This window comes from Indicator indicator, chromosome Z (genome assembly GCF_027791375.1).
Source record: "Indicator indicator isolate 239-I01 chromosome Z, UM_Iind_1.1, whole genome shotgun sequence".
NCBI lineage: Eukaryota > Metazoa > Chordata > Aves > Piciformes > Indicatoridae > Indicator > Indicator indicator.
In genome coordinates this window covers 60,950,324-60,964,887 of record NC_072053.1, presented here as the reverse complement: position 1 = coordinate 60,964,887, position 14,564 = coordinate 60,950,324, and the positions used below count along the sequence as shown (strand labels likewise).

Sequence of the window (14,564 nt, the reverse complement as noted above, 5' to 3'; positions counted from 1 at the left end):
TGCCTGCAGTGCACTTACAGAATAGGTATGAGGCTCTGCAGGAGGAACAGGACTTAAGTAAGGATGAGGACTCAAGAAGGTCAGAAGCTGCACCAATGACAGGTTGCCTCAGGCCAGCCATCAAAACTAATCCTGAAAAGAAACCTCATAGGGTCATCGTTATAGGAGAATCCCTACTGAAGGGAACAGAGGGCCCAATATGCAGACCAAACCACTTCATAGAGAGGTCTGCTGCCTCCCTGGTGCCCAGGTAAGGGACTTTGTAGGTAAAGTTCTCAACCTTGTGAGTCCTTCAGACTACTACCCACTTCTGGTCTTTCAGGTGGGTAGTGATGATGTATCAATGAGAGGCTCACAATCAATTAAAAGAGACTTCAGAACCTTAGGGCAACTGCTAAAGGGATCAGGATCTCAAGTTGTGTTCTCCTCTATCCCTCTAATGTCAGTGGTGGACAAGGGAATATATAGGAAGAGCCAAGAGGTCAATTCATGGCTCTGGGGCTGGTGTCATCGACAGGGCTTTGGGTTCTGCAATCATAGCTTGGTTTACAAGGCACCAGAGCTGCAAACAACTAATGGCATGCACTTGTCCCAGAGGGGGAAAAGGATCCTGGGGCAGGAATTGGCAGAGCTCATTGATAGGGCTTTAAACTAGATTTGAAGGGGGAAGGGGTGAATAGTCTTCTGCTGGACAGTGACAGACAGAGGGGCAGCTCACCAGAGGCAGAGGGATGGAGAGCTAGTGAGGGCTCTCAACTTGCTGCCCTGAGGCAAGCCACGAATGATGCACCAGGACACTCTGTGGAAACCAAGGGGAGTTGGCACAAGAGGAGGACAGGGCCAGCCCAGCTGAAGTGCCTCTATGCAAATGCACACAGCTTGGGCAACAAACAGGATGAATTAAGGGCCACTGTGCTGCTGGGATGCCATGACATAGTGGCTATTACTGAAACTTGGTGGGATGATTCCCATGACTGGAATGTAGGGATAGATGAGTACAAGCTCTTTAGGAAGGATAGGCAGGGAAGGAGAGGAGGAGGTGTTGCCCTCTATGTCAGTGACCAGCTGGAATCAGTGGAGCTCCACCTGGGGAAGGATGATGAGCTGGTTGAGAGTGTATGGGTTAAGATTAAAGGCAAGACAGGGGAAGGAGATGTTACTGTAGGGGTCTGCTACAGGCCACCTGACCAGCAGAACCAAGCAGATGAGGCCCTCCACAGGCAAAGAGGAGTGGCTTCCAGGTCACAAGTCCTGGTCCTCATGGGTGATTTCAACCACCCTGACATCTGCTGGAGGGACAACACAGCAAGGCACCAGCAATCCTGGATGTTCCTGGATTGCATAGATGACAACTTCCTCCTCCAAATGGTAGAGGAACCAAGAAGAAAAGGTGCTATGCTGGACCTTGTTCACATCAACAGGGAAGGGCTGGTAACCAATGTGAGGCTCAGAGACAGCCTTGGCTGCAGTGACCATGAAGCAGCTGAATTTAAGATCCTCAGGGCAGCCAGGAGGACATATTTTAAGCTTATGACCCTGGACTTTAGGCGTGCAGACTTTGATTGCTTCAGGGATCTGCCAGCCAGAGTGTTGTGGGACAAAGCCCTAGAGGGAAGAGAGGCCCAGGACAGCTGGTCAGTATTCAAGGACCACCTCCTCTGTGTCCAGGAGCAATGTATACCAACAAAGAGAAAAGCAGGGAAGAATGCTAGGAGGCCTGCCTGGATGAGCAAGGAGCTGCTGGACACACTTAAAAGGAAACTCTACAAGGAGTGGAGGAAAGGACAGCTAGAATGGGGACTGTATAAGGAAGCTGCCCGAGCAGCAAGAGACCTGGTTAGGAAAGCCAAAGTGCAGTTTGAATTGAATCTAGCCAGGGAGGTTAAAGGGAACACTAAGAATTTCTAGAGGTATATTAATGGTAAAAAGAAGACTAGAGAAAGTGTGGGCCCCCTCAGAAAGGAAACAGAGGAAATGGTCACAAGTGGCACGGAAAAGGCTGAGGTTCTCAATGACTTCTTCACCTCAGTCTTCACTGCAAGGGCCTCCAGCCACACTCCTGGAATAGTCATGGAAGCTAATGGCAAGAACAGAAGGAAGAACTGCCCATCATAAGTGAAGAACCTGAAAGTGTTCAAGTCCATGGGACCCAATGGGATACACCCACGGGTACTGAGAGAACTGGCAGATGAGGTTGCTAAACCCCTCTCTATTATATTCCAAAAGTCCTGGCAGTCTGGGGAAGTCCCCACTGACTGGAAAAGGGGAAACATTACTCCCATTTTCAAAAAGGGTAGGAAGGAAGAACCAGGGAACTACAGGCCAGTCAGTCTCACCTCTGTGCCTGGTAAGATCATGGAGCAGATTCTCCTGGAGGCACTACTGAGACAGAATTGTGAAGAGGTGATTGGGTACAGTCAGCATGAGTTTATCAAGGGCAAATCCTGCCTGACAAACCTGGTGGCCTTCTATAACAGGTCACAACATTAATAGATGAGGGGAGAGCAACTGATGTCATTTACCTGGACCTGAGCAAAGCCTTCGACACTGTCCCACACCACAGCCTGGTCTCCAAACTGGTGACACATGGGTTTGATGGGTGGACCACGAGATGGATAAAGAACTGGCTTGATGGCCACACCGAAGGAGTGGCTGTCAATGGGTCCATGTCCCAGTGGAGGCCAATGAGAAGTGGAGTCCCTCAGGGATCAGTCCTGGGACCAGTCTTGTTCAACATCTTTGTCAGTGACATGGACAGTGGCATTGAGTGCACCCTCAGCAAGTTAGCTGATGACACCAAGCTGTGTGGTGCAGCTTGGACACGCTGGAGGGAAAGGATGCCATCCAGAGGGACCTTGACAGGCTGGAGAGGTGGGCACAAACCAACCTCAGGAGGTTCAACAAGACCAAGTGCAGGGTCCTGCATCTGGGTTGAGGCAATCCCAAGCACAAATACAGGCTGGGCAGTGAGTGGCTGGAAAGCAGCCCTGAGGAGAGGGACTTGGGGGTGCTGGTAGACGAGAAGCTCAACATGAGCTGTCAGTGTGCACTTGCAGCCCAGAAAGCCAACCAGATCCTGGGCTGCATCAAGACAAGTGTGGCCAGCAGGTCAAGGGAAGCGATTCTCCCCCTCTGCTCAGCTGTGGTGAGACCCCACCTGGAGTACTGCATCCAGTTCTCAAGCCCCTATTAGAAGAAAGATCTGGAGGTGCTGGAACATGTCCAGAGAAGGGCCATGAGGATGATCAGAGGGCTAGAGCACCTCTCCTATGAGGATAGACTGAAAGAGTTGGGGCTGTTCAGTCTGGAGAAGAGAAGGCTCCGAGGTGACCTTATTGTGGCTTTCCAGTATCTGAAGGGGGCCTACAAGAAAGCTGGGGAGGGATTTTTTAGGCTATCAGGTAGTGATAGGACTAGGGGGAATGGAATAAAGCTGGAAGTGGGGAGATTCAGGCTGGACGTGAGGAAGAAGTTCTTCACCATGAGAGTGGTGAGAGCCTGGAATGGGTTGTCCAGGGAGGTGGTTGGGGCCCCATCCCTGGAGGTGTTTAAGGCCAGGCTGGATGAGGCTCTGGCCAGCCTGATCTGGTGTGAGGTGTCCCTGCCCAGGGCAGGGGGGTTGGAACTAGATGATCCTTGTGGTCCCTTCCAACCCTGACTGATTCTAGGATTCTATTATTCTATGATTTCTGAAAGCTTCTGTAACCAGAATCATGGATTCTGTCACTTGCACAGTTGCTGCGTTACTTTCCACCTTTGCTTTTCCATTCCTCCTGACATTTTCTTTTACGTCCTTTAAGAGAAAAACTGAATACATGGTCAGGTGGCCTGTAGCAGACCCCTACAGTAACATCTCCTTGCCCTGTCTTTCCTTTAATTTTAACCCATACACTCTCAACCAGCTCATCATCCTTCCCCAGGTGGAGCTCCACTGATTCCAGCTGGTCACTGACATAGAGAGCAACACCTCCTCCTCTCCTTCCCTGCCTATCCTTCCTAAAGAGCTTGTACCCATTTATCCCTACATTCCAGTCATGGGAATCATCCCACCAAGTTTCAGTAACAGCCACTATGTCATGGCATCCCAGCAGCACAGTGGCCCTTAATTCATCCTGTTTGTTGCCCAAGCTGTGTGCATTTGTGTAGAGGCACTTCAGCTGGGCTGGCCCTGTCCTCCTCTTGTGCCAACTCCCCTTGATTTCCACAGAGTGTCCTGGTGCATCATTCGTGGCTTGCCTCAGGGCAGCAAGTTGAGAGCCCTCACTGGCTCTCCATCCCTTCTGCCAGCATCACTGACTGATCTCTGTGGAATATGTCACCTGGTCAGAACATCTCTCAATACTGGAGCTAAGATTTGGTAATCTTTTTAAGATGACAGTTGTGACAGTTTATGGCTGCAGGACTAGTATGTATGGGTGAAGATTGTTCTAGATTTTTGTCAAAATAAACTTACTGTCTGCTGGAATCTTTTAAGAAGGCCTTCCTTAATGAGAGAAAAGCAAAACCCCAAAACCTAAAGAACCAGAACCAAACCAACCAAAAAAACCCTGACCAACCAAATGCAAAAAACAACAACAAACCCAAAACAACGGCAACCCCCCCAATACACACACACACACACACACACACAAACATACAAACAACCCCTGAATAAAGAGATAACTATTAACATGTTTTTCCAGAAATGTTATAAAAATGGACACATACGCCTTTTTACTCATCCCTGTGTGTTGAAGCATCCTTCAAAGACTGTTTCCAAAAAAATATTCCATTATATTTTACATAGATTAAATGAGCAAATATTTGAAACTCCAAGTAGGCATGTTTTCAGTAGATATAGTTGGAATAGTTGAAACTTGCTAGAATCATTTCTATAAGAAATTAGAAACAGCATGAATAGGATAGTTTGGGTTGTATTTCAAACCTTCTAGTATTCAAGTCACTTTCATTTACTTTTTTTTGAGAGAATTCTGATTTCAAATTTATTTTAGAATTGCAAAGATTACATGATATGCTAACTTCCAAGGATCTCTAAGCAGTTGGTAACATCAGCCTGCAGAATTTTAGATTTTGTCTGACATAACAGTCATACAGGTTTTAGTTCATTATACCCTGATAAAAGAATAGTGCCACAAGAAGAAACAGCATTGCAATAAAAAGGTCTTCAGGGTTTCCGCTATTTTTAAAGTACTCACACTTTTCACGAGAGGTGTTTTTAAAGTCTGATTTTGTGTTCTTAGCCATATGAGTGTGAATTGAGTGTATTTAAAGGAAGACATAGTACATTGTCCTGAAATACAAATATTCACCTGTCTTGGTTAAAGTTCATGTAGCTTACAATTGCTTCCTTTCAGGATGTTCTCCATTTACTTATACATTATAGGAGTTGTCAGGGAACACGGGATCAAATATGGAAGGGACCCTGTTGCTCTTGTGTACAGAATTCACAGTTTGGGGTGATCTGTTGGAAAGGGAAGTCTCTGTACATTCTTGCTGTTCTCAGACTGCTCATTCGTGTCCTTTTTTTTTCCAGCACAGCTCATAGTTCTGGCAAATTGAAATACTAAAGACTGGACTCAGTGCCAAACTGCTCTACATTACACTCCATTTAGAGTATGGTTATATGGTTTATACGGTTATGTATAGTGTTCATAGTATGTATAAATTACTATCTTGTATGACATAAGGTAACCTACATGGGGTAAATCTAAGTAGAGTAACATTTGCCCAACACGCTTGCCTGTAAACAAGGTGGTGGCCTTGTGATGGAAGGGCGTATATGCCCAGAATTGTATCTAAATTCTACCCACAACATGCTGTGCTCAAACCCCCTTTTCTCCCTCCCTTCTGGAGTGGGGGGAATTTTGGTGCCAAATAGACAAAGAAATGAGGCATCTGTGAGTCTGGGTAAACAACCTGCCCAGGCACGTTTTTAATCCTCCTTGTGGTAAACAACATTCACACAATTTACTCGTGGTTGCCTATGTTTGGCTTATGCACTGCATATGCATATACTTTATTTGGCAAAACACCAAGTTATTGGTTAATTATTGGTAATTTTAATTGTAGTTGGTTTACAAATTTTGCTATTGGTCAAGTATCAATTTTGGCAAATGTTAAATTGGGGTTGTTTTGGTAAACCAGTGCTTGTGCTCGTGGTATGTTTACTTCACACTCCATGTTGCCCAAAATTCAAACCAGAGTCCTGAGATCTTCACTCCAGACCGCAAAGCAGCGATTTGCCTGGGTGCACTGCTATGGTGCTGGCAGCTGCAAGCCCAGCTGCCACCGCTGGCTACAAGCAACAGCGTATCTGGCTACCCTCTTCACAGACTGGGTCCCGCGACCTGTGAACGGAGCCCAGCTGCAGCTGCCAAGCAAAGGAAGTGTGGTAGCCCATGTGCACTGCTCATTTCGGACTGCTACAGCCCCGTGAGCTGGGGCATTGTTTTGTCCAGCTGGCAAGCCGTTCCAGTCGAGCCCCGCGAGCCATGGAGGGAGTCGCCCTCCTCCCCTGCCCCCCACCCCGCTTCCGCCTCCGTCAGGAGCCGTTTTGCCGTGCCCTGCCGTCCCCTCAGCGGCAAAGCTTTCTCCAGAGTGGGAATCCCTTTCTCCAGCAACACGCCCCACGGACTAAGTTGCACAGCCTCCAAAAGTTTGCCCTGAAGGCACTGGAAACTTTTACTCTGGCAAAGACAGCTACCATGCGACACAGCGTTCCACGTGGTTGACACCATTCAGCTTTGCTTACTAGGCTCATCCGTGGTGTAATTTCTGGATTACAAACACAGTACCCTAGAAAGATCCCGGAAAATCCTTAATTTGTGAATAAACCAAATATTTTCTTGTAAAAGTTTCTGTAAAGGTTTGAGCCAGATGCTTTGTTTTGTGGACTGGCTGGCCAATGGCCAGTTCTTTCTTCCAAACTAAGTGCTGTTTCTAAATTTTCTAATTTGTCTAAATTGCTCAAATTACTTTTATATATATATATATATATATATATATTCTCTAGAGATGGTTCTTTCCACTGAATGTTTGTAATATTGACTGTAAGTAATTTTGGCATAGTTTGGTATATTAATAAATTAGTTAATATTGTTATTAATACCTCTGCCAGTTATTAATAACTGTAATATTTATAACAAGCACATGCAGGACAACCAGGTAATCAGGCCAAATCAGCATGGAGTCATGAAGGCAGTACTGTTTGATGAACCAGATTCCCTTCTATGACATGGTAACCCACTTAGTGGGTGAGGGAAAGGCTGTGGATGTTGTTTACCTGAACTGTAGCAAAGCCTTTGACACCATTTCCCACAACATTCTCCTGGAGAAGGTGCCTGCTCCTGGTTCAGATAGGCATACTCTTTACTGCATAAAAGGCCAGCTGGGTGGCCATATCCAAAGACTATTGGTGGATGGATTTAAATCTGTTTGGTGGACAGACATGTAGATGTGGCACTTAGTAATATGGTTTAGTGGTGGAATTGGTAGTGGAGGTTTTACCACTGGACTCTTAAAGGGCTTTTCCAATGATTCTACCTTGACTTTTTTGGTGCCTTTATTCATACTGCCACCTGAGGAAGTGTTATGAAAGTCTACTGTTTTGTGTCAGGCCAGGAACTGGATCACAGAGCGTTTCACCTGTAGTTGCGAAATCTGTGTATAAATTAGTCAGGAACAGAAATAGCAACTAAATTAATCAGAGAATTATGCCACAGCATATAATAAGGCCTGTTCTAATTAGCACATAACTTCTTTGAGAAATGCTTTATGTTATTGCAAAGGACCAGCGTTGTGCAAGCTGTAAGTGCTGCCGGACCCATTCTTCACTCTCAAGGGCTGCCAACAAGTTAATGCTAGCATGTCTTTGAGGAGTGTTACCTGCATCTGGTCAGCTTTAGTACTGAAATTATGTAGAAAATTAAGGACCTGAAACTGATAATTAGTTCACTTAATTTGTTGCCACCTGCAAAGTGAGAGGAAGCTTTTGTAGATTCTCAGTTGTAGCTATTCAGGCCAAAAGGAACCGTATTTAGAGTTTGGATGGTGAGTCTGCCACTTTCCTGGGCAGCCCATCCCAATGCCTGACCAGTCTTTTAGTAAAGAAATGTTTCCTAATATCCATTCTAAACCTCCCCTGATGCAACTCAAGGCCATTTACTCTCATTCTGTTGCTAGATACTAGGGAAGAGACCAACACCCACATCACTACAAACTACTTTCAGGTAGTTGTAAAGAACAATGAGGTCTCCCCTCAGTTTCCTCTTCTCCAGACTAAAACCCAGCTCACTCAGCTGCTCCTCATAAGACTTGTGCTCTAGATCCTTCACCAGCTTTGTTGTCTTTCTCTGGAGAAGATCCAAGAACTCAATGTCTTACTTGTAGTGAGAGGCCCAAAACTGAACACAGTATTTGAGCTGTGGCCTCACCAATGCCAAGTACAGGGGCACAATCACTTTGTTGGTCCTGCTGGCCACATCATTCCTGGTAGAGGCCATAAAAATACCAAACATGACTGGCCTGAAACTGAGCCCTAAGTTGAAAGAAATAAATTTTATAAAGCCTTTGATGGTCACAGAGCTTAAATTGTTTGGTAATTGATCCTAAATTAGGCATTTACCTGTGAAGTTATTGACTGTGTTCTTTACCTTTGGTTAAGTGTTCAGGTAGTGGAATATTTTCATTCCTCTGATTTTTGCTTTTTGCCGATTCTCACATGCAGTGAATTTCTCCTTAGTTGGTTTTGCTTCTGTGTCAGTGTGAGCTGAAATTGCCCCCACACCAACAATAACCAGGCTAGCTCAGTCTGGAAGCGAATGAAAGCTGTATTTACAAGCAAAATCTACAATCTATGATGAAATGCAATGAATATGTACAAATATACAAAATTCACAACATTTACAAATATATACAATCAACAGAAAAGCACAACCAAGCTCCCTTTGCTTCCCCCCAAAGGGGACCTTTACCAAGGGGCCTCTCCCCCAGACCCTCCTGGCAGAAAGCAGACTTAGTTAAAAGCAAAGAGGTTGTTAACTTAGCTCACCAAGGTCAGTGTGTTATCTTCAGCCAGAAGAGAAGAAGAAACAGCAGCCAGACAGCCCAGCAAGGAAGCCCAGAGCTCAGACTCTGACTGCCCCTACTTGTTTTGAGAAGTGGTTCTTAAACATTTCTATCTATCCAATGGAAGTGTTTAGAACAATCATTATTTTGCTTTCTTACACCCAATAGTGACTTATTTACACTCTTTAGCTTTCTCTGCTTGAACTTTGAGAAGAAAATTTAAAAAGACAGTTTCAAACCATCACAGCTTCCTTTGCATTTTGCATTTGGCAGAGGTTAATGGGTTTCAAGAAATCCCTGAGGGCTGTAGTTGTCCACTCATTAGCACCACTGTCAGAGTGCTGTGGCTTTACTAACTGGGAATCATTCCTAGTTGACTCAAGGGAAGAATCAAATTCTGCCTATCCTGTAGTTCTGAATGTGACTGATACTGGGATTTTGTTGCTGCTTGCAAAGCTTAAATACTGAGGAGTACATCTCTTCTTTCAGGCAGTCAAAAAAAAACCCAAAACAAACCATCTTTTAATCATGTGTCTTATGCACTAAGACTTAGAAGGTAGTCCCTTTTAAATGTTTTTGTAGCATTACTCTTCATTTCCCATACAACGTAGAAAACACAAATCAAAACATGTGTTTGATGACAAGCCTCCATTGGAAAACTGCTGCACAGTGTGTCAAAAGGAAGCTGTCCTGGCATAAGCTGAACAAACACAAGTGACAAAAGATGAGGTCACTGCTTGCTTAAAAACAAGAATTTAACACCTTTTCATTGTATTTTCTATGTTCTGCTTGCATGACTGACATGTACATTTGCAATCATTTTGCTAGGTGCAGATGTTTCTCTGTAGTAGTATCTGTCTTGTCTTAAAGGAAAATTACTCCTTACAGAATATTGATTTGTGTGTCTCACTTAAACTTATTCTCCTAGGAGATCTAGAAGTGCTTTTCACACATATTTTCCCTTGATGCAGCTAGAAGTTTCTGTGGTGAATGTGGAAATAATTTTTTTTCACTTTTACCCTCCCCATATTTAACCAGGTAGATAAGAAAATTGTTCGCACAGAAATTGGAGTTCTTCTTCGCCTTTCACATCCAAACATTGTAAGTTTAACTTTGTTTTTTCACTCCATGTTTGGTTTTATGTTTTTTCCTGTATGTTCTTTCTGTTCCTAAGAGGTGACTCTTGGGGCTCACCTATACAGACTTGGGTGAGTCCTGAGTTAAAGCTTTGGGTTCTTCTCATGAGTGTGTTAGCAGTTCATTATGGGAAACTGTAACTACACTTACACTTTAAAATACATTACTGATGTCCTGACAAAGTTGAGTGACAAACTATGCAGAAGAAGTCCTGTAAATGAAAGAAGAAGTTGGTGTCAGTTCTTGGAGACTGGCAGAGGTTTTGCATTCAGATATTCTGAAAGATTCACAGACAGGTATTGACAAGCACTAATGAAAGCAGCTTCTTAAACTCTTTTGTCACATAGAGGTTGGAAGGGTATGAGGAAGAAGAAAATAAGAAAAAAAAAAAAAGGGGGAATGCAAAGGAGATAAAGCTAGTGAAAAAAAGTGGGGTGTGTGAAGAACAAAATACCTTGCACAACTGCAAGGTAAATGATGCCCCGACTTCACTTGGTACCGTCCTCTGCTTTATTGACTATGGCTTATTTCCTGTTGTTGACCCTGTGATGTGCTCAGCAAGAAGACAAATAAGCAAAATTAATTGCTTTGTTATCTTTTACCAGATAAAACTGAAGGAGATATTTGAAACGCCTACAGAAATCAGTCTAATTCTGGAACTGGTCACAGGTGGAGAACTATTTGACAGGTAAGTTACTTGTATGTGCCTTGCTCAATACCTTCTCCAAAGGCATTCCAGTAGAAGTTTCTTCTCTGTGCACAATCCTTGTGTTAGTATTTATTGAAAGTATTTCATCAACATGTGGTTTGTCTGTAGGAATTGGCTTAAAAATGTGTTTGGAAATGTGATTATCAGATATTTTTTAACAATAAATGAGCTGAAGATGCAGGAAATTGTTAGTAAATTCATAAAGAGCACACACTACTGAAGGAAGGTGCTCAGCAGGTGCTCATCAGAGAGTGCTCAGCAGGTGCTCATCAGAGAGTGCTAGGGGAGACAAAAGGCAGGAAAAACTGGCAAAATCACATTGACTCATCATTGTATATATGGTAAGTAGCAATCAGTCTGCCAGGAGGATGGTATCATAGAATCATGGAATCATAGATTCATGGAATGGTAGGGGTGGAAGGGATTTCTGGAGATTATCTGGTCCAAACCACCTCCCCCCCCACCCCGATCCCCTCCCTCCTCCACTAATGCAGGTACACCTGAATCAGGTTGCACAGGATAGTAGTATGTCAGATAAAAATTTGGCAAGCAAGCTAACAGGAAAGAAATTATTTTTGTTATTCATAGTATTCATAAACTCCCTGGTTTTGTTACAAAGGTTCTGTAAGACAGCTGTTGAGTTCTGTAGGTCTTGTTCATAAAGCTGCAGATGCTTGTCATGTAGGTGTACACGCATAGAGCTAAATAATCCTGTAACTGAAACACTGGTTAGGCATTGGGATAGGCTGCCCATGGAAGTGTTGAAGGTATTCAAAAACCATGTAGACATGGTACTTTGGGACATAGTTTAATGCCTATGGTGGTGTTAGGTTGATATTTGGACTCGATGATCTTAGAGGTCTTTTTCAAGTGAAAAAAAATCTATGATTCTGTGATTTGAACAGTCATTCAAGGACTATGTTTCCACTACACTTTTGGATTGGAAGTTTTACGACAGGTACCAAAGTGACAGGTAAGTGTCCATTTTCTTCCTTTTCTTGCATCTTCCTTCTCTCTTTATCCTCTTATAAAGATCATTACAGAGCCATCGATCAGACCATAGACACATCTTTTACATGATAAGTTTGAATGATGGAAAGATTTTATTTTTTTAGGCTTTTAAATGCCATCATATTATGTGTACAGAATAAAGTAATAAACCTTACATGGTTGCTTAAAAAAGACAGCCTTATAATCAGAAAGCTTCTCTCCCTCTTAGCTCTTGTTCATTAAACAGAAGAAAACTAGAGGCAGAGGTAACAGAATTAACTCTTCTAGATCTTTTCAGATAGATGGGCATGAATTTGAGCTCAAATAAATGGAATAAAACATTTGAATGGTAAAAAAAGTTTAAGTGCAGTGCCCATAAGGGAATGTAGAATACGTTTACACTACAAAAATCGATGTAGTTTACCTGGGGAAAAATAAGCTAGTCTCATTTTATAGGCAATTTTTTTGTCAAGCTAAATTTTTCTTAACACGTTTTTATTAAATATCAGTAAATTCTGGACTGTTCAAAGATTTGATTAGATAAGTAGACAGTGGCCACACTTCTTTGTCTTAACACCTTTGATTTTTATCTCTTCAATTTTTGTCGTAGTTCTTCTCTTTTTGAATAAGGATAATTCATCTTAAGCTTAGTTCAGTTATATTTTTCTCTTTCCTTTTCCTTTGGTCTTCTGTCCCATCCTTGTTCTTTATGTAAATGTAATTTTTTGTACTGCTGAGTTTTACTACCTCTTCCATCACATGCTGTATTTTATTAGATTCTTGGTCACTTTGTTGATCTGACTTTGCTTCTAACTATAACCTCTTTATTGTCACATGAAGTACGGGCTAACTTCTTTTGATATTGGGGTCTTCTGTTCAGATATTATCTACCAACTATAATATTCTCTTCAAAACGAGAGATACAAGTGATTTTTAAAAAAATGTTTGTGCATAGGACACTACTTAAAGTGCGATCGTTTTATGCGCTTTGAATTAGGTGAATCACCAGGTGCCAGAGAAAGCATGCTTGCAGCTTTATAAATGACTAAACGATTCAAGCAATGATGATGGTGCAATTATAATGGCAGCTGGCTTCCTCTACCCCATCAATATGTGAACTAATCTGACTTTAAAGCTTGCCTGGTTCTTATCTCCACTGTGTAAGGCTTTTTCACTTAAAACATTTCCATGTAAAATGTCCTCTTGCCTTCCTTTACTATTGCTCGAGGTAAATTTACAAGACTTATGACCATGGGTATGACCTAGCTGCAACCAGCCTGTATGTTGCTAGCCCACTCTGAGAATTGGCAAGGCTTTTAGAAGTACATACATCAGTGCTTGTATAGGTTTCTAGTTTATTTGGTATTGTTAATACCAAGACTTCTTGTGATTAGAGCATGTCTGGCATATTATTCTTGGCTTTCTGGATACCAGAAAATCTAGGAAAAATGCATCTGTTAAATTAAATACGAAGCTGATCAAGCCTTAGCTGTTTTCCTCAACTATTAACAAATGCAGCGTTCGTATTTGATTGAAATACATGAAGGTTTTAACAGCAATGGGACAGCCCATATAGCTGTGCCTGACACATGAATATACAGCAAGTCTCTGAATGAAGCAGGAGCTAATGACGTTGTGATGGTTTGAAACTGTCTTTTTAATTTTTCCTTGCAAAGTTCAAAACAGAGAAAGTGAAAGAGTGCAAATAAGTCACTATTGGGTATAAGAAATCAAAATACTGATTGTTCTAAACACTTCCATTGGATAGATAGAAATGTTTAAGAACTATTACCCAAAACAAAGTGGGCACTCTGCACATTCTGCGTTCTGCAGTGGGGGCAGTTGCTGGGCTGTCTGGTTGCTGTTTCTTCTTCTCTTCTGGCTGAAGATAACACACACTGACCTTGGCAGCTAAGTTAACAACTTTCTGCTTTACTAACTCTGCTTCTCTGTCCAGGGGGCTCTGGGGGAAGCTCCTGGGAGAGAGAGGCCCCTTTGGGGAGGGTCCCCTTTGGGGGGAAGCAAAGGGAGATTGGTTGTGCTTTTCTGATGATTGTATATATTTGTAAATGTTGTGAATTTTGTATATTTGTACATATTCATTGCATTTCATCATAGATTGTAGATTCTGCTTTGTAAATACAGCTTTCATTTGCTTCCAGACTGGGCTAGCCTGGTTATTGTCGGGGGGGGGGGGGGGGGGGGGGGGGTGTTGAATTTCAGCACACACTGACACAGACGTGTCTTCTGTGCCTTTTGTTTCATTCTTATTGGGAAGTTAGTGATCTGCCAGAGCGAGCTCCAGAGAAATGTTGTTAAAATGTCATGGCACCTACAATTGTGCTGGTTTGGCATGTAGAGCTGGAGCAAGCAAGTTGTTTGCCCGAGCTCAGACACTATCCTTCAGTCATCCTGGGGGTCACACCACCAGTTACATGGAAACTTTTGTTTGAAAGGGAAGTTTGAGCTACTAGTTTATGAGTACTGTGGTTTCACAGCTTCTAGAAACAAAGACATTGTTCTTAAAAATTTCTAGTGACATTCAGCTCCTGAAAGATGAACTTTTCTTTTAAAAAACGATGGATACTGAACTGTCTTAGTAGTTTCACAGCACACATCTGGGTGATTGCTACTTTTGAAGGTGTGGCCATTTATTTAATCT

The 14,564-nt window shown here is 42.9% G+C and overlaps 1 protein-coding gene across 1 annotated transcript in view; it reads left to right on the top strand.

The window, feature by feature from the left end:
* The window catches only part of CAMK4 (calcium/calmodulin dependent protein kinase IV), a 225,799-nt gene that overhangs the window by 109,396 nt on the left and 101,839 nt on the right, over positions 1 to 14,564 (top strand). Inside the window, exons 3-4 of the mRNA XM_054398040.1 lie at positions 10,105 to 10,167; positions 10,809 to 10,891. Coding sequence (XP_054254015.1) covers positions 10,105 to 10,167; positions 10,809 to 10,891 — 146 coding nt within the window. The remainder of the gene's footprint in view (positions 1 to 10,104; positions 10,168 to 10,808; positions 10,892 to 14,564) is intronic.